The sequence below is a fragment of the Folsomia candida genome, unplaced genomic scaffold (genome assembly GCF_002217175.1).
Source record: "Folsomia candida strain VU population unplaced genomic scaffold, ASM221717v1 Fcan01_Sc029, whole genome shotgun sequence".
NCBI classification, from domain to species: Eukaryota; Metazoa; Arthropoda; class Collembola; order Entomobryomorpha; family Isotomidae; genus Folsomia; species Folsomia candida.
This window is the reverse complement of record NW_019091221.1, coordinates 851,649-871,667: the sequence shown is the minus strand read 5'-3', so window position 1 is coordinate 871,667 and position 20,019 is coordinate 851,649. Positions and strand designations below refer to the sequence as shown.

Sequence of the window (20,019 nt, the reverse complement as noted above, 5' to 3'; positions counted from 1 at the left end):
ATCGAGTGAAAAAGACTGGTAAATTCGTTAAATTCTTAATTTAGGAGGGTTAAATCCTACTCCGTTCCACGAATTTGGGTTCGAGGTAAAAATTGTACTCCTAAAATATTTATCTACTCACTTGTCCCTTCCGTAATGCGGTTGAAGTTATTTATAAAATGCGGAGGGTGATTAAGAAAGGCATAAATATGTGGACTACATATGTACCTAGGTATCTTATGCATTATCATTTATCATTAACTGATAAATACGAATATTTGTCAGTTATAGGATATATGTAGGTGTTTTTTTTAAATTTTACTGGCATGGTAACTTTTGCAGAAGTCGTTTAGTCAAAATTATGGCCCGTTTTTGCTAACAAAACGTCTTGGTCTTCATCAATAATGTGCAATCGTTATCATTAAAATTCTTGGAAACGTTTTCAACCTGAAACTAAAGAGAGACGTGACGTAACCTGGGTATACAACTATTTATACGTTTATGTATATATACGTAGGTAATTGCATGCTGATCATAAATAATCACGAGTAGGTATGTAATATGTATATGCAAAAAAAAATTATACAAAAATTTGCAATTTTCTAGGAATTGGTAAAAATCTGCAAAATTTTCAAAATGTGAATTTCATAATTTTTTTTTATTTCAAAAATGAAGAAATTCAGTATTTAAATTTTACAAAGAACACATTTTTTCATTTCGGTAGTATGTATTTATCTTACCATAGTTGATAGTAGGAGACAATTTTGAAAATTCCATAAACTTGATTCACATTGATCATTCTTTCGTTCATGAAAAGCTATGAATGTAATTTATTGAAAGTTTTCGGCTTGTTGACATATACATAACAATCAACAATACGAATCAATAAAATAGTACACTACTTTTACACATAAATTTAAAGTTGATCTTATTATTTTCTTCTATTCCCATAAAGATTGTAATTTCTCATAAAATCATTGATGATGATGCAAATTTGTTATTATCCTTGAATATGTAAATTGGTTTACTAAAACGCAAATCTTCCCATATTCCATCGTCAAATTTAATCCAAGGTCTCTGTACTGCTTTGGAGATGAATTTGATGCTACTACTGGTTGTGGCAGTTTATTCGATTTTTAGAAAATTTAAAAAAATTCGGACGTGTAGAATTCGCAAAATTTACCCTCTATATTTTTACGTTGTCAAAAGTTACAAATTAAAAGCAGAGGATACATTTTCCGGATTTTTCACATTTTTTTAAATCGAATAAACTGACACAACCTGTCGTAGCGTCAAATTCATCTCCACAGCAGCAACCCTAGAAACATTGAATTTGATTTTATCCCTCCAAAGTGTGCATGACAGAGCAGTGTCGGACCAATTCAGAAAAATTGAAAAACCTCTTCCCACAGAAATAGCACTCTTTACTTCTCACACGTTCATGAACCCTTCTCATGTGCATCGTTAGGCGTAACTTGGTCCAAGTTTTGTACTCACATCGGTCACACGAATGAGGTGGCTCGTTCGCTATCACGTGCCTCGTAGCCACGTGATATGCCAAACCGTTCGCACTTTTTAGTATCACATCGCACAAGTTGCATGGGTACGTCACCTTCCTATGAATTCTGCTAACGTGGCTCCAAAGGCTGGACGGATGGAGGAAAGTTCTTGGACACGACTCACAGACGAGCACGGGCAGCGTGGATTTCTCCTGGTGCGTCGTCTAACACGAGTTTAATCAAAATTACTACAATATCTATTCGTCAAGGTATATGTAGGGTTCTACATGTCATACTTGTCCGTCATAAATGTCAAATGTCATAGATGCCGCATATTTATGAATTGTGTCAATCTCAGATTTATGACAAACTGACATCTACCGAAAATGTGACGACATTTATGACATTTTCGGTGGATGTAAATTTATGACATTTATGACATTTTCGGAGCCATTGATTTCTTAAGACATAAAAATTACCCATGTTAGAATATGTTAGAGGAAATATTGTTAAAAATTGGAGCCATGATTTGTGTTGCAGTATTTTCAGAAATTTTAAAGTTCAAATTAATTTGACGTTATTGACGTACGGCGTTGAAGTACATGTCTCAAAAATGTCATATTTATCAAATGTGTCCGACATTTATCAATTTTGTATGTTAATGTCCGACATTTAAGACATATATAACATGGCACGACAAATATGACATGGCATCATTTACTTCTTGACACAGGCATTTTACAACCCTACCAAGGTAAACAATTTTGTTTTAAATATTTCCCGCTATTTACCATGTGATACTTCAAAATATCCGCTGCCTTGAATCTCTTCCCACAAGTTGAGCACACATGGGCCTTCTCCATCGTGTGGGCGGCAATTATGTGTCTCCTGAGGTTACCCTGATCTTTAAATTCCTTGTCACAAAGGGCGCACCGAAAGCGGACAGGATTTTGGACATGTTCCCGCTTAAAGTGCTTCCCAGCGTCACCCGCCCGCAGAAAGGTTTTGTCACAGCCTGGCCACGTGCAAGGGTGTCGGGTTCGCGGCGCCGTGGTGTGCATGTTTTTCACGTGGACGCGTAAATTTTCGCGGGTGGTGTATTCTTTTTGGCAAACGAGGCAGGAGGGTTTTGGTTTGTCGCTGTGAACGTCACGCACGTGGATGAACAACCTGCCCGGGTTTTTGAGAGTTTTCTTGCAAATCTATTAATTAATGGGTAAGAATTATAAATAGATACTTTATATCGGTCATATCTGTTCAATTTTTTCGTTCAAATTTTCCTTTTTCATTCATTCAATGAATTATTCGTTCATTCATTCATTCCTTCCTTTAACATAGGGCAAACATGAATGAGTAAAAAAACTCACTTATTCACTTTGAAATGTTGAATTACTCACTCATTCACTCATTATTCACAGGGTTTCGATTGGTAAAAACCAAATTGACCAGCGCAGCGGGAAAAAGTGGAAAAAAAACATTTTTACCACCCACCCAAAATGGGTGGGAAATGGGAAAAATGGAAGAAATGGGAAAAACTCTGGTTTTGGAGCAATCCGAAACAAGTTCTTTAAAACTTAAGATTTTCAAAATTTGACTTCATATTCGTATTCTCCATCAAATTCTGGGAAAATTAGTTGGTAATACGGTTCAATTTGACTAATCTCTAAAATTAACATGTATTCATATGGGAAAATTGGAAAAATAATTAAAACTGATCAAAAGTGCCCGTATTACATATCAAAATTTTCAGAAATTCGTGGAGATCACGAATATGAAGTCCAATTGCGGAAATATTGATTATTAAAGAAGTTAGCTTTCCCCATAACTAAATACATGGGCAGCCATATTTCCCATTTTGGACGGTTAAAACCGTTTTTCCTGGTTTTTACCACTTTTTCCCACCTGCCGTGGCAAAAAATCGTTCTTGACGTGAAAAACGAAACCCTGATTATTCATTCTTCATTTCGTAGTAATTAAATGAATGTGAGCAGGTATGACATGATTTCAATTACGTTAAAAATTGTTGCATGGCTGACCTCGCATTTTACTTGAGCGTTTGTGTCGTTGTGATTGATGGCATGTTTTTGAACCTTTTGCTTCGTATGAAACGCTTTTGGGCAGTGGGGGCACGCCCACTTTTTCTTCCTTTCTAATTCCATTTTGTACAGTTGGCTGGTCGAGTGGCTAAACGAATAGGAGTTGATTTCCCACTAGAATCAAATATTTATGTGTAGAAGAGAGATGATTTATGAATTGAAAACTAGTACACGGCAAAAAATAAGTTAGTATGCATCCGTACTAAAATGTTAATAGATACATCCGTACAGTTTTTTAGTACTAGTGCAGCATTCTATGTACTCAAATTAAATTAACGTTGCGTACTGAAATTCATGTTTCCAAAATATTGCATTCCCACTTAATTGAAGTACGCATACGCGACACATCTCATTGTTGCTGTATGTATTAATTTTCAATGGCAAAGTTCAGTGCACGTACAGCCCATCCGTACTAAAACTAAATGAGAAATACCAAAATAAGAAGTGGCGGTTTGGATTTACTTGCCACTCTATTTTTGTTGAAGCAAGCCTTTCATTGTCCCTCTCACTTTAATCATTTTTAACAATTGTTTTAAAAATGGAACTGCAAAATTTCAACGTAATAGACAACGTGCTCGAGGGACTAAACTTAGGACAGTACAAGGAAGTGCTGAAAGGTGAGAAACTATTTAATTATTATATTTTCATGTATAAAATTTTTCTACACATTTCATTCTTAATTTCCTATAGAAAATTCTATTGATGACTCCCTTCTCAAAACATTACATCAGTCGGGGACATTAGTTACCAATTTGATTGAAGTAATTCCGTCTTTAGGACATCGCCTCCAGATACTAGGGGCTCTAAACAACCAATTTCTCGGCCCACAATTTGAAATTATTCTTGATCCTGAAACATTACCAGCAACTGATTCTGCGCCAGAAAACAATTCGGTAAAGTGCACAATTTGCTTTTCGGAATTAAGTAAGGATTGGGATTCCATTTGGAATCATTTAAAATACAAACATTTACTTTTGCAAAAATTTACGAACTGGAAATGTCCAATTTGTGGTTCAATTTTGTATAGATTTTTAAATTTTAGAGATCATGTCAAGAAACACTTAGTTTCAAATTTTAAATCCAAGGTTGAAGCGAGACATCTTCACAATGAAAATGAGTCAACTTTAGAATCAATTCATGACAGTGAAAATGAGCCAAAATGACTTTAGAACATGACATTGAAACAATAAACAATTTAGATCCAAATAACCAGATCCCCAACGACAATTTCGACATTTCTAGTCAAGAAATGTATGGATTCAGAAAAAAAGTGCCGAGTTTGTAGTAAAACTAAAAAGTAATGGAAAGTTATCTTTAGCTACATGTAATGAGATTATTAATTCAGTCTCAGAGCTTTTCAATGAAGCTTTAGACTTGATAGCTAAGATTGTGAAACAGCCGGATCCAAAGTCAAGTATTTTTGAGGAACAAATCAATCAACTCAAAGATCCATTTGCTATTGTTAAGACTGATTATTTATTAAAGAAATATTTAACAGAGATGGATTTTTATATCCCCCCTAAGGAAATTATCTTGGGTTCTCGCGTCATTACCAGGCCAGAATCAGTTGTACAGTTTGATAAATTTCATTACGTTCCCATTAAACGAGTCCTGGAGAAAGTATTATGTCTTCCAGGCGTTATGGAACGTATTTTGAAAGTAAATCAAAATATTCCAAATAAACTATTTGTTTCGCCAGCATGTGGAGACTTATTTAAATCGCAGATTCAAAATAGTAACATCCCTATTGCGTTCATTCTATTTTACTATGATGAAGTTGAGGTTTGTAATCCTTTAGGCTCAAGGCATGGGATACATAAATTGGGAAATTGTTATTATTCAATTTTGAATGCTGGTTCTACCTTTGGGTCTAAATTGGAAAATATTTTTCGTTGTTGCTCGTTTGAAACTTATTTGCTTAAAAGATATACAATGTCTCAATTATTAAGACCTGCAATTTCTGAGTTGTCTGATTTGTCCCATAATACTCTTTTTATTGAATCTCCGTCATATACGGGAGAAATTAAAATTTTACTAGGTCAAGTTACAGGGGATAATCTCGGATTTCATCAGCTTTTTGGTTTTACTGAATCGTTTGTATCAAATTTTCCTTGCCGTTTTTGCAAGTTGCCTCGATACCGTTGTTTGATTGAATCAAGAGAGAACCCATTAATGAGAAGGACTAGAACCAATTATGAGTCAGACCTTGTACTTCAAAATTTAGCAGCGACCGGAGTAATAGCCCAATCTGTCGATATCAAATGCTACTTACAATGGAACCTTTTTTCAAGCTACACGAGATAAGCTTAGTGACCTATGCTAAAAAATCAAGCTAAAAATTAGAAATTACGTGGTACTTATCTTTCCGTTGAATGGGCACTTGGAGGTCAAATATTTGAGGGCAAAGTTCACAGTAGCAGCCTGTTTTTTCTCAAGCGGGCGAGCGGAGGAGTGAAAATTTTCTCCTTCGAGGTCAGTCCGCTCCCCTTCACTCTCGCACGCTCGCACTTTATTCAATGGCATTGAATCAATGCATATTATTTTTGACAAAATTTCACAATCTCATAAATTGCTTCATACATTCATATAATTTTATATCTGCTATTTAAAATCCTACTATCCACCGATCCGTAATAAAAACGTGACGATGGGTTCAATAAATTATAACTTATAATTTATCAAATATAGCATATATATATTTATAGCAAATATAAAATCATATGAATGTATGAAGCAATTTACGAGCGGAGCGGAGTGACCTCGAAGGAGAAAATTTTCACTCCTCCGCTCGCCCGCTTGAGAAAAAACAGGCCGCTACTGTGAACTTTGCCCTCAAATATTTGACCTCCAAGTGCCCATTCAACGGAAAGATAAGTACCACGTCATTTCTAATTTTTAGCTTGATTTTTTAGCATAAGTAACTAAGCTTATCTCGTGTAGCTTGAAAAAAGTTTCCATTGTTAGTTACAGATTTATTTCTAATGTTGGAATTATTGACATCAACCCGTCGTCTGACTATCATGACGTAAAAATTGATATTACAGGGATACAAAATTCCAGTTCAATATTTTTAAATTCATCAAATGCTGTAGAATTCACTTCAATAAGTTTTAAGGGAACAAAACTTGTCGTTGGAGACATCTTAATGATAAATACTAATGAAAACGAGCTTCCAAATTTTGGCAAAATTAAGCAAGTTTTAAAAGTCGAAGATGAATTTTATTTTTTATTCCAAATGTTCACAACGATGTCCTTTTGTGAACATTTTCATGCGTATAATATTCAGAAAGCAGGTGTAGTTAACCTTATCAAACTTGATAGCGTCGATTTACTTAAACCATTGCTATACACAGAAAATCCAAACCTGTACATAGTTCTCCCCTTCATTTAAATTACTTCATGAGATCAATATCTGGCTTGATGTCTCATTTATTTCCAGCCCCTAGACAAACCAGCTTTAAATCTGACCTACTTCACGACTCCATCTACTTCGCTTCCCGTCGAGAAGAGGTTGCGAAAAAGGAAACTACTACAAGACGCAGATCCTCATATCTTAGTAATTAATATATAATTTATTTTATAATACTAATTGAAAATTTGAATCAATGCTAATTTGAGCCCTATTTCTATTTCAAGGACATCAAATCCATTCTAAAAAAGTCCGACATTGACAGCCACACGACCTACGGTCACCAGATTATTGATGCCACAGACTCTCGTCAGCCAATATCATATCCTCTTCGTAAAAAACTGGTAGCAGTTTCCTGTACATCGCTAATGAATAAAACAAATTCTGTGCGTCCAAGCACAGATCAAAGACGTCAGTTGGCGGAATGCATCATCGATCAACTATTCATTTCATGTCGGAAGGAGAAAGTAACAATTTAAAGGTACTTCTTAATAGTAGTTGAGTATGAATAATAAATTCAATTTTACTTTAGGACGCATATTTTACGCCTTATTTTACGCATATCTTGGCCCGGACGGGAAAAAAATTAGCAAGAGGCCATCTGGTTATATACAATCGCATTTTGTTAATTTTTGGGCGTCAAATAAGCCAGTCAACAAGCAATCGATGAATGAAGCGGATTATCCCGATTTGATACCTAATTATGATGTAAAAAATAAGTTTATCAACGCAATATATCATGTTAATATATCATGTTTTGTTTTCAATTTCTGGTAATCATTTATTGTAGATGAGATTGGAGAAGACGAAGTCCATAAAAGAGTGGCTAAAATCCAATCGTGGACCCCCATCCAAAATATTTGAAAAATTAAACCAATCGCCCACCGCCCGGTTGAAATATACACGCTCCGGAGTAGCGTTTTCTGAAATCATAAGCAATTGGCCTAGATTATTTGATGTTGATGGGGCGGTGAGTATTATGGCTTCGTGCATTTGAGTTTCATAACACTATCAACAAATAGTAAATAATTCCCTAAATAATTTAATTGCGTTACAGATACAGAATGATTTTAATCACTTGTTCCCACTAGCCGCTGACAATTTGTTTTCTAAGTGGGACAATATTTCATGCAAAATGATGCAATACGGTCAACTAATTAAACGGACAGTTGAGGGAATAAATATTTCCTCGACGGAAGCGGACGGTGAGACATTCAAATTAATTTATTAAAACAATCATAAACCGCTTCTGATTCTGATTTACAGCGAAGCCAATGATTGCAGCTTTTTTCTACTCCCGTTTTTGATTCGACCTAAAAATCGGTGAACGTCGTTACTGGATTCAGTGGACTCGTTTATAAAAGTAATAATTGGAAAGTGCTAATTTACAAGAATTTGTAATAGTTAAAAAATATATAATTAATGTATTTTTATTAATAGGTGCAAAAGGAGCATGAGTATCAAGAGTTTATGAAACAGAAGGAGGACGACTATCCCCAAGTATATTTAGTAGGCAGTCGAGAAGATCTACATTTTACTGATTTCTTAGTTATTTTTAATGACAGAATTGTCAAATGCTCAAGTTTATTAGAAGCAGTTGATATTGCATTCAAATCGTTTTACATTTTTAACATTGAATTCCCAAAATCTTGTTTCGGAGCATGGCAGTTTTTGGATTTTTTTATCTATAAGATGAAACCGACGTGTCCAGTCATGTCCACAGTCAAAGAGTTAGCAGCATTTATGTAGATCATTAGCTTAGCTTGAATGAAATATTGTAACTACTCCAATTAAGAGTTCAAAATATGTTATCCATAAGGGTTTTCATATGAATTAATTAATATATTTGATTTACCTGGATTTAATTGTAGTACAATCAATACCACCAATTAAATATATATGCATACTAAAATTCAGTACGCATGACAATTAAGCTTACTACGTAGTGTGCCCAGAATTAGTGAGCACCCAGGCAATGAGCATCAGTATGTGATGAACCTTTATTTATGACGCATACGTACCGCTTCCTAGTGGGAATTTCATTATTCCGTTTTAGTACGCATTATGTACTTTAATTAAATGGGGACCGCTCGCAATGTTAAATTTGATACGTATGTACTGAAATTTGAGTACGTCCGCACTGGTTTACCGACGGGAGTTTTTGCCGTGTAGAGGCGAGGGTTTCTTACTTACTTATCCGCACGCTACATAATTTTCTCAATCCAACTTATGGGGAAGCTCAACCACTAATTTTAAAAATTTTTGTCAAAATTTTGATTTTCACGTCAAAAATTTCAATAATTATGGCGAATACGGTCCAATCTGTTTCGCTACGCGAGGTTATGTTTTTACCCGAAAAGAACACATTTTTCGCAGTTTTTGTAATTTAGTGGTGAAAAATAAATTTTTCTGCTTGGAAAATATTGGAATAATGGATTTCTGGGACGATGTGGTAAAAATATATATAACTACATAAATATTTAGCATTTATTTTTATTTATATATGTTTAACCCAAAATCTCGCCAACTCATCAGACACATTTCCAGTCAGAGTTAACAACACTACTGGTCGGATTAATAAATTGAAAAATGAAGGAATGGGTGGAAAAGGATTTCTTGGAAAGTCGACCTAAATGAATATCCATATCTAAAATTCTCAACGTTGAGCGTAAAAATATACAATTTACAGTGCATGTATTCATACATAAATTCGTGTACGAAATGAGTCCAAGAATATTTCTCTTACATTTGTAGAGTGGATTTATATATCTATTTAAACAGTCGGTACCATTTCAGGCACATGCAGTATACATATTTTTAGAGCTTTGGGTACATAAGCACACTTCTCAATGGACACAAAAGAAGGCTTTCACATCTTACACTCAGAGCAAAAAGTAAGCAAATTTGCTACCGGGCGGTGTCTATATATGACCTCACCGGTTTGGTAGCGATTTGCTACGAAATTGTAGTAAATTTGCTCCCACATTTTGTCTCACCGTAACAGCGCGGTAGGGAAATACTAGAACATAGTAACATATTTACTACAACTCTGTAGCAAATCGCTACCAAACCGGTGAGGTCATATATAGACACCGCGTTTAGCGATTTTGCTCTGAGTGTAACAATGGATTCATTTATTATTTTAAATTTTGTTGGACAGTCTCAAATATAGACCTTCCACTCCAGTCAATGCACAATAATGGGAAAGGGTTGAACCCTTAAATTTCGTAGTTGCCATGTGTACAGGTCAAAAGAGTTTAGTCCTCATTGTGTATCCAACCTGTCATATATTCTGTTCTTCATTTCCCATCTCAAAACTCTACCGGGTACATTTCTGTATTTTCCTGATGCGTTAATAATAATCTCTTAAAATTTACAAATTGCAAATGGCACCAAGAAAAAATATTCCGCAGGAATGTCCCCATTGCTCGAAAACTTTCAACTCGATATATACCTTAACCATGCATCTGGCCAGTCATGATGAGCCGGGTGCCCAAATTAAGTGTCAAGTAAGTCACAAACATTGTAAAATTTCATAATTAATCTCAAAGTTACACTTCAAAATCAAAATCATAATCAAATTATAATCACACTGTAAAAAAAGTTGAGTACAATTGCCACCAAAACAACTGTTGGATAAAATTCTCCCGGGATTGCACGACTAATAAACAAAATTTGACAAATTTTACTCAATTTTGAGTAACTTTTATCCAAATTGTTGCTCTGCTGGCAATTTTGCTCAACTTTGAGTAAATTTTTTTTAGTGTGCAAAATAAAAATCATATCCTCTTTACAGATTTGTGGCAAACGCGTAAAAAATCGGGGCGGTCTGTACACGCACTTGTACCGGATTCACAACAATCGTAAAACATATCGATGTAAAATCTGCTATCGAGACTTCGCCTCGCCTTCGAGTCTTCAAAATCACGTCGGAGCCGTGCACACCCCTGGACCACGAGCTCGTTTCCCATGCACGTTTGTACCCTGTGAGAAAACCTTTGCGAGCAAGGGAGGCCTCACAATTCACGTTAAAGCCGCCCACGACCAGCACCCGGTCCAATTTCGGTGCACCCTTTGTCAGAAAGAATATAAATCGCAACTCGGGTTAACGAAACACATTTCCGTCCACACGACGGAAAAACCCTTCAAGTGCACCCAGTGTGGAACTAGTTTCGTGGAAATGTGTGACTTGACAAATCATGAGGTGAGTTTTGTGTATATTTAGGATAGATGTACAGGGTGGTTTAAATGTCAGGGTACAATGGAAAATTTGTCAATGGAAAAAATTCGCAAATCTCCATTCGTTATCGAAATTTTGCCTATGAAATTAAATATTTTAAGAATTTCGTCGTAAGTGTTCCATAAGTTTTGATAAAAGTTAATAAAAACCTCAATCCCAAATCCGTAACTAATGGAAATTTACGAATTTTTCCAATTGAAAAATTGTTCATTTAACGTGAGATTTAAACCACCCTGTATTTGCTCAAAATTTGCGTAATTTTATGTACATGGCGAATCCATAATGATATTGGGGAGGTATATAAGCCGTTTTCGAGATCTGAGCCAGAATGTGCGAATTTTATGCAAATCTTGAGTTTTGTCTCATTGGTATTCAAATGTGGTTAAATACCACTTGAAATAATTTTAAAAATTATATTATGCTAGACTTTGGCAACTGCCTCGATTTCTGACCCCAGTTTCCCAATTTGTAGAATATTGCGAAATAATTTCAATTTCGCTATTAGTTTTTCCACGATCAAATTATATATGAAATTTTGATATGCGTTTATTTTAGCCAATGGATTCATTAGGAAAAATTACTTTTTGAAATTTTGATTAATTACACGTCGCCATGTTTAAAAACCAATCAAAAAATATTAATAATTTTCCCCAAATTTTAGGAAACGCATCGAGAAAGATCTGCCCGAAAAACGATCAAATGCTCATTGTGCCCACTAACATTCTTCACCAGGACCGGGAAACGGCTTCATATTCAAAATTATCACGAGAATCAGAGCAAGTATGCCTGCCCCATTTGTGACAAGAGGCTAAAAACTGCGAGCAACTTGAAAAACCACGTGGAAGCAAAGCACCCCGGGGACAAGGAGCAAAAAAGTCATGCGTGCGGCCAGTGTGAGTATAAAAGTTGGCATAAGTTCCAACTCAAGAAGCACGTGCAACGGATACACGAAAAGGTGAGGGACAAGGTGTGCTACTTCTGTGGCGAGAAATTCTACGCTTTTATTCAACTCGTGCTGCATTGTGGTAAAAGACACACGATGGAAACATTTTGAAAATTGTGGAAATATTCATGTCGAATTTTTTAATTATTTGGTCGAGGAGGAATATTTCATAAATCAATATCTGTGCAAAAATGAGATCTATTTGTTAGTGTTAAATATAAAATATTGTATGTACTATCCTCGTATTTGTGTAGGTCAGCTCATTCATTTCCATAAATCTCACCATGTAAACTTTCGGCGATACGAGCTTTGTATTATGTTTAATAGTCTCTGGCTCTAGCGAATGCGGCAGAATTTGCAAATTAGATGACCACTGTGACTGGCACAAACAATTCCATCATAATTCCATCATATGCAGGCCCTAAACTCGGTATTATCACAGGTTCGATAAAATTGCTATAAGACTACTGCGACAATAAAAAGTTTTCAATCACTGCAACTTCACTGCCTTTCAAACTTAAGTACGTATGATCGCAAAAGGGATTGCGACATTGTCAGGATTGGAAACATTGATTACTATTTTTTTTTATTTTAGATTTTGCATTAAAGTTGAAGTTTTTATCGTAAAAAACTCGGAAATTGGGTAAAAAGTCGAAATTTATTGGCATATTGACAATGTGACTCAATAAATTAAAAATATGGTATTAAAGTTTGATACCATGTAGTACAAATAATAACGGCTTGGTTTAGATTTTATGTAACGTTATTTGACACGATTTCAACTAACAGAATAAAAGATGACAAATATTTTTTTTTAAAGTATGAATCTATGTACATATCGGATGCAATATAATGAACATAACCAAATTTTATTAAATTCCCTTACACAAGAATATCGGTAGAAGGGTTGAGCTGACCTGGTCTAAAGTCTAAACGTATGTGAGATTTCGCAAATAAATTTGATCACCACCGTCACCACGGTGGTGATGAAAACTTACCTACCAGAATCAAACTATTGCCAACACAGAAGAGAAGTTATGTATCACCAACTCTACACCATCCCGGAGTGTATATACATATGTATGTATTGAATTTTTAAGAGTGTAGGAGGTAAACCTTACCATACAATCACGCCACCGACTGTTGTTATCTGTGTGTAATTAGGAAGCAGTAAGCGTATATAAATGCATAGACACGCAGATGGTATGCGAACCACCAGGATTTTTACTACTGTAAATTCTCCCGTATCGCGAGTGAGATTCATGAACATACATACAAGGAAAAAAGTGAGTCGATTGCAACAATGATACCTCCTACGTGTTCAACTTTATTTATTAAATCTGGATCCATAGTAATGAATGTAATGATACATACATACCTATCAATAAATAATAAGTCTATAAAAAATCCTTACACACAGAGGAGAAAAAGTTGCTTCCACATATGTACCTACCAATTTGCTTACACATACACGCAATTAAATAATTATTTCACATTACAACAAGCAATTTGTAATATTTTCGATCTGTGACATGATTACATATTTCCTCCAGTAATTTCTTGCCCAGGAGCACGGCAAATGCGCAGAAATGCTGTTATCTGATTGTCTGAGAATTTACATACACGTGTACTTTGGCAATTTCTTGTATTCATTGTTTTTGCAAATATTAATTGGCAGAGATTCTGGAATTTCTGGGTTTTTTTGCCCGTGGGATCTGAAATATCCTCGTATCCAATTAGAAGATAGGCTTAACGTGGAATTCTTCGCTTAAATACTTAACCTCTTTCGGACTACTAATTTTTAAATAAAATTTCCGTTCGGTACGATGTTGATTTCATAATTATACCAGATAGCAACCAATTAAAGTTTCCACCAGTCTGCAATAAATATTCGAGTTTTTGACGAAAAACACGAAAAATCCACTTTTTAACATTGGTCGGTATAGGGAAAATTCCAAAATTTTAGAAGAAAAATATTGAAAAAGTCCACTTTTCACCATCCAGTTTTCCACAAAACACCGAAGAAATATTCTTTTTTAAAAGAAACTTGCGTGTCAAGGAAATTTGTGTATTCCGTCGTGAAAGACGCTTTTAGCAACGATTTTAGAATTTCCACATTTTGCAAAGAGAAAAGTGAATGAAAAAGGGTTTACAGACTGGTGGAATTATTACTCAAAGTATGTAAATGACCTGAATGATACTCCCATTTGAGGGGATAGGAAAATATAAAATTTCTTGAAAATATGTAATAAACTGCATTCCATTAATTTTTTATGAATTTTCGTGCATTTTTTAGCATTTTTACGTACCACACATGCATAAAAATAATTTTGTGCGAACAAGAAGAAACATTGCAATGGAAACCTGCTACTAACAGTTAATTCCACGTGTGACTTGGTATACAATGGTTTTTTCAGAATACACTGACTGCTCTACTATGTATGTAGATAGGATTCAGCATGATCGCACCAAGTTACCATGCGAATATTGTTCTGCTGCTGCAGTGCTCATGCTAAGAAACCCAACCAATGCATGTACATATGTAATTTTCTGCAAATCACCGCAAAAAAAAACAACACATGGCTTCACACGCGTTTAAGTGACTGCTGCTTCACGGTAAAATACACGCTACAATAACCACCTGTTTCTCCATTATTTTACCAAAATAATATTCATTTTGTGAATTAAATTTCGGAAACTTATTGGAAAATTGGTGAATTTGGAAAAGATAAAATTGGACCATGCCAAACTCCAATATTTGTCCAGAAATAGTGCAAATAAGCCTAGGAATCCTGCTTTGGATGCTCGTTTCTCCCGTGGGGTTGCCAGTTCTGGGGTTTTTATTAGTTTGGAAGTGTGCCTCGTTGTTGTGGGTGTGGCTCAAGTATTCGGACGCATTTCTTCAAGCAAACAACGTGATGGACTCAATGATGTGTCTGACCGAGGTTGGGAGCATGCTGTCAATCTGTTTAGTGGGGGAGGGCATCATAGATCTGGACAAATTGAGGGGACATTTCCACACAACTTTTCTCGCGAACGGGAAAGATGCAGAGGTGAGGTTGTAAATAAATATGAGAATACACGTGGTAATACACGTGGAAAATGGGCCAATTGTGGCTGGAATATACAGGGTGAGTTAAATGTCAGGTTACGATGGAAAATTTTTTATTGGGAAACATTCGCAAATCTCCATAAATTACTCAAATTTTGCCTTTGAAATTCAATACTTTAAGAATTTTGTCATCAGTGTTCCATAAAGTATAAAAACGCAAAATTTTTCGATTTGACAAAACTAGTGAATTAGCGAACTAGTTACCGAATAGCGTTAGCTGTAGGGTGAAAAAAATTGAAAGATCAATAACAATTTTACCGAACTCTTTACCATATTCCTGTCCTGGCATATTGCACATTGTATGTAATTTCAACAAATTTTCCTTCCTCTGCATATTTCAGTACCCCGTGTTTCACCAGACATTCACCCGAATTCTGGGCTACTCCTACAAAACCCGGGCACCCCTGGACCTCACCCGCCACATACGCGAGGAGGATCACGCCCCCACTGTGGAAACAGAAAAGCAAGCATGCCTCCGGATTTCGAGGGATCATTCCAAAATCCGGAGAAACTACCCGAAGTGGGAGATTGTCCTGCTCCACTTCCGAGCGGAGGGGAGGAGCAGTCTCATCTTCAAGGCGAGCCACGCCCTGGGAGATGGGTACTGTTCGAGAATCCTGATAGATAAACTAACAAATAACCAACCTCCCATCGTCAAGGGCCCCGTGACAATGAAATCAAGTCGGAGTTGGTGGCACATGGTATGTTAAAAATATGGAATGTAGCGTTGTGATTTTGGATAGTCCGAGTAGTAATTTTCTCATATATGCGTCGCATATTATGCGATACTAAATACGGCGATGATTAGAAAAACTTTAAGTAATTCAAAGAGCTTAGTTTCCATTTAATCCATTGCAAAATTTTCGAAAATGGGTCCAGAAATTGACCATATTTGGTGCCATCATAGATGTTCAAAAATTATTTACTCCTTCAAAGTTCATTCATTCAATGCCTAGAAAAAAAATATTCATTTCTTATTCACACAATCATAATTTGAAAAAAAGTATTCATTATTATTCAACATTTATTAATTATTCACCATTTCCTCATTATTTATTTTATTCGAAATTCACAGTATTAGAAGAATTTCTCAATTTTCCCCGTTTTAAGCATTGAGTAAAAAATGAATGATGAAAAAAAATATTCATTCATTATTCAGTCACACGAATTGAATAGATATTCACTCAATATTCACGCAATCAAAAATTAGAATAAAATATTCGTTCAAATTTTGAATATTGAATGAATAATTTATTAAATGAATGAATGTGAACATATATGTGCACAACTAGAATTTTGTGAAGGCCTGCTCATACCAATTTCACAGCCATTTCATGCAATCGGTTTACTCCTTTCCAGGTAAAATTATTAGCAAAAGCCCCCTTCCTCATGGTGCACACGGTGGTGTCCAGTTTAACCTTAGATTTAACGAGACACCCATTCCGCGAAGGGAAACAGGCCGCCCCCACAACGACCCCCTCGGAGGTCATGCACTACGCAAAAGAGTCCATGGATTTGGCACGATTTAAACAAATATCGAAATCCAGTGGGTGTAAACTCTCCGCCATTTTCATGTCCGTGTTCCTCACCACGTTTCGACGATGGGTCGCAGAGACGCCAAGATTTCGGGGGAAGTCATCGACCTCTGACCAAGTGTTTCTCTGCGAGGAAGCCCCACTCATGTTTATCCTTCCCGCTCCAAATCATCCCGCGGATAAGGGTGTCTTCTGCAATCATGCGTAAGTTTTTGGGAAATAATGAAATTTAGTTGGGTCAATATTTTAACTTTATTAGCTGCACCATCAATGCGTTAGATACAGGTTGGTTTAAATGTCAGGTTAGAATGGAAAATTTGTCAATAGGAAAAATTGTCCGTGTACTTTGCGCTGCCCCATTTTTACAGTATTTCGCAAACATTTTGAAAATAATTGTGGTTTAAAGTGAGCAAAATCCATTTTTCAAATCCGTCCTCAAACATTTGCCCCAAAACCATGTTTTGTTGTGGACGGCGAAATTTGTAGTTTTCAAGAACATTATTCCGCTCGGGAAATTTTGAATTATGATTTATGCATCATGTGCACATTTGGAATATCAGCCAATTACTCAGCAGGATAAAAGTTGAAACTGGGTTTCATGCAAAAGAGTTCATAAATTTTGATAGATTTTTCCAAAATTGCAGCTTACTTTGCTTCATCCCTGTCCCCTTGAGAGAAAACGATAAGCTCAAACAGCTCCAAACTATTCACCAGCGATACCAGATGGAGCAAGGGTCCCCCCATGGAACGGCAAGTTTACTCTTGAAATCCGTCTTTGGGCCTTTAATCCCCATCACCCTTTTGGACTTTGGTGCTCGGATGGGGTCACACGAGGGCTTCGAACTTGCCGTGAATCCATTCATGATGTCCCACGAAAAGTATGAAGTGGTTGGCGTTGGGGTTAAGGAACTCTTCGTTATGCAACATTCGGAATTCCCAATCGTCCCGATAGGTTGGTAAAATTTCGAAATTTTATCATTTTTCACGTTCCTCTCATAAATTGATGTTGCAAAAAATTAGCTTGCAATCCTTCCCGCAAATATCTGTAAATTGAAGATTGTTTGAAAAAATTGGTAAGAATAAGTAGACCGAAACGTTAGGTGAGGCCGGCAATGAAAAGATTGAAATATCTACCCGGGTGAAAAATTTAAGGGATTTTATGCGTAAATTTGGGTAGGTTTTATGTATGTAGTGAATTGGTTGGATTTTATGCAGAAATAATTTATGCCCAAAATATGCCGAATTATGCATAATTGTGCTAAACTATTCTGCAGAATATACCTGTCAGAAGTTTTATGCAGAATTGTTCATACTTTTTCTGCACAAAGAATTATTCCGGCCACTTGTGCAGAATTATGGCAAATTCGATATACGATTTTCACCCGGGTAACAAGAGGTAACAAAACCACTTTTCGATGCAGTGAAGTTACCTTGGATTCCCATGTTTTTCGGGTTGTTTATTATATTTCCGCATTTTAAAATACTATTCATAGATAATTTGGGCGAAATCTGATATTTTTTTTGCTTTGGTCCCTTCCAGGAGTGGGAATTACCCCCTTAACGGCTGGAGGTCAAGTCACCATCTGTCTGCAGGGGGATGACGAAATCTTCCAGGACTCTGCGGAGGCAGAATTGTTCCTCAAAAACTTTGTCGAGGAGGCCCACTCTTTGGGGGAGGAGGTGGAAAAGTGTGCCTATAATATAAACCTTGTGTGCGTATAACGAACGGGGAGAGGGGGCGGGGGGTTGAGACGAGAAGTACATTGGGTGGGGAAGAAGGGCAAGAATTTGTACCTACAAAGCACTTAAATTTATATTTATGTAGATTCAGTCAAGCTTACCCTCAACATGTTATACAGATCTGTATACCTAGTAGTCGCTAAAGTTCTGTTATAAGAACAACTCGCTGTAGCGAACCCAGTTTATCGAATTTCGAAAAACTAATTAAATCACTGAAAAGCCCATGAAATTCTGTATAAGAAACATGATTCACTTTTTAAAGTGTCACTCTTATAAGGCTAGACGAGCCCGCAGTCTTGGTATCCACCACTCCATCGAAGTACGCACGCGTTCCCGGGAAGATTGACCCCATATCCTGACGACAGAATTTTTTATGGATTCCACACTTGTGTGAAGTTTAGCACATACATCCAGCTAAAGTTTGAAAAATGTATCATAGTCCAGCAGGTTTAGGTTCGACAACAGTGAATTTTTTTCTTGGTCCGAAATGGAGTCAGGAACTGAGGATTTTAACCACCGAATTGCTATCTCTGCCATATGAACGGGACCTGAGCCCTTGTTGAACGTTACGTCGCTATTTTCGAAAAGCTAATAGTTCAGTGGTTCCACAATTCGCTGGAGAACTTGAAAAAATAATTTTTGACACAAATTTTCACCCCCTTGCTAAGAAAAATCACTTTTTCGACCCAATCCGAGTTAAGTCCAATAAAAAATCATAAAAACAGGATGGTGGGTCCCATCAAAATTTTTATGAATAGCCTAGACCGGTGGGGTGGAAATATGTTTTTTTGGCTATTTTATTTAGCCTCACCCATAAAGGTGGGCTAATTATTTTTTAATATCGGTTTCCATTTTTCAAGCGCGTACCGTGTGATCAGCACCCGGGTTCTGATGGGTCTGTTTTCACTTGGCGTGTAGCTAACGAGTAGTTCTCCTCAAATCTTGAAGACATAAGTCTAAGGTTTACATTAAGGGCGCGGGACTTACTTTTACTTGATCGTTCATTTGTGAGGGAAATTTTCTTAGGGCTCGGCATGGATTCGGGCGAATCCAGCTTTTTCGCGCCTTCGTCAATTTTGGTGACCTTTCTAGCCGTTCACTTCCACTTTTTTTTCCGTCGTCGACACTGCTAGTGTCACTGCACCATTTTATGGTACGGTCGACCATCTTGCAATCAATTCCGATTTTTATTGAACAATTTAAAAATGTCAATTTTCGACGTTCGCTAAAATGTTCCTGAAAAATTTAAACACGCCATGTTTGCCTATCTGTCATTTCGGCACCTTGGGTCACAAAGTTTTCAAAACATGGTTTCTGACAGACAATTGCATGGAGATTTCAATAAAAAATAGTAGAACTTTCTAAAAAATTGCTTTGCCTGCTTAATTTACCCGGGAAATCTTATAACAGAACTTTTGCGAGTACTAGGTACATACGTCTAGTCACATTTATGAGTATTGTTTTAA

The 20,019-nt window shown here is 36.2% G+C and overlaps 3 protein-coding genes across 3 annotated transcripts; all 3 read left to right on the top strand.

Annotated features, from left to right (window-relative positions):
• The first annotated feature begins 7,649 nt into the window (after window positions 1-7,649).
• Window positions 7,650-8,298, top strand: LOC118438972. Its single transcript, XM_035859953.1, has 4 exons — window positions 7,650-7,691; window positions 7,774-7,953; window positions 8,041-8,188; window positions 8,250-8,298. Exons 1-4 carry the CDS (start codon window positions 7,650-7,652, stop codon window positions 8,288-8,290), a joined length of 411 nt encoding a protein of 136 aa, XP_035715846.1. The 3' UTR covers window positions 8,291-8,298.
• A 1,903-nt stretch (window positions 8,299-10,201) lies between these two features.
• LOC118438998 (zinc finger protein 26-like) lies at window positions 10,202-12,403 on the top strand. Its single transcript, XM_035859993.1, has 3 exons — window positions 10,202-10,492; window positions 10,780-11,187; window positions 11,885-12,403. Exons 1-3 carry the CDS (start codon window positions 10,370-10,372, stop codon window positions 12,275-12,277), a joined length of 924 nt encoding a protein of 307 aa, XP_035715886.1. The 5' UTR covers window positions 10,202-10,369; the 3' UTR covers window positions 12,278-12,403.
• Window positions 12,404-15,747: 3,344 nt separating this feature from the next.
• On the top strand, window positions 15,748-18,535 carry LOC118438971. Its single transcript, XM_035859952.1, has 4 exons — window positions 15,748-15,879; window positions 16,638-17,017; window positions 17,458-17,765; window positions 18,354-18,535. The coding sequence occupies exons 1-4, from the start codon at window positions 15,748-15,750 to the stop codon at window positions 18,533-18,535; spliced, it is 1,002 nt and encodes a 333-aa protein (XP_035715845.1).
• Window positions 18,536-20,019: the final 1,484 nt, after the last annotated feature.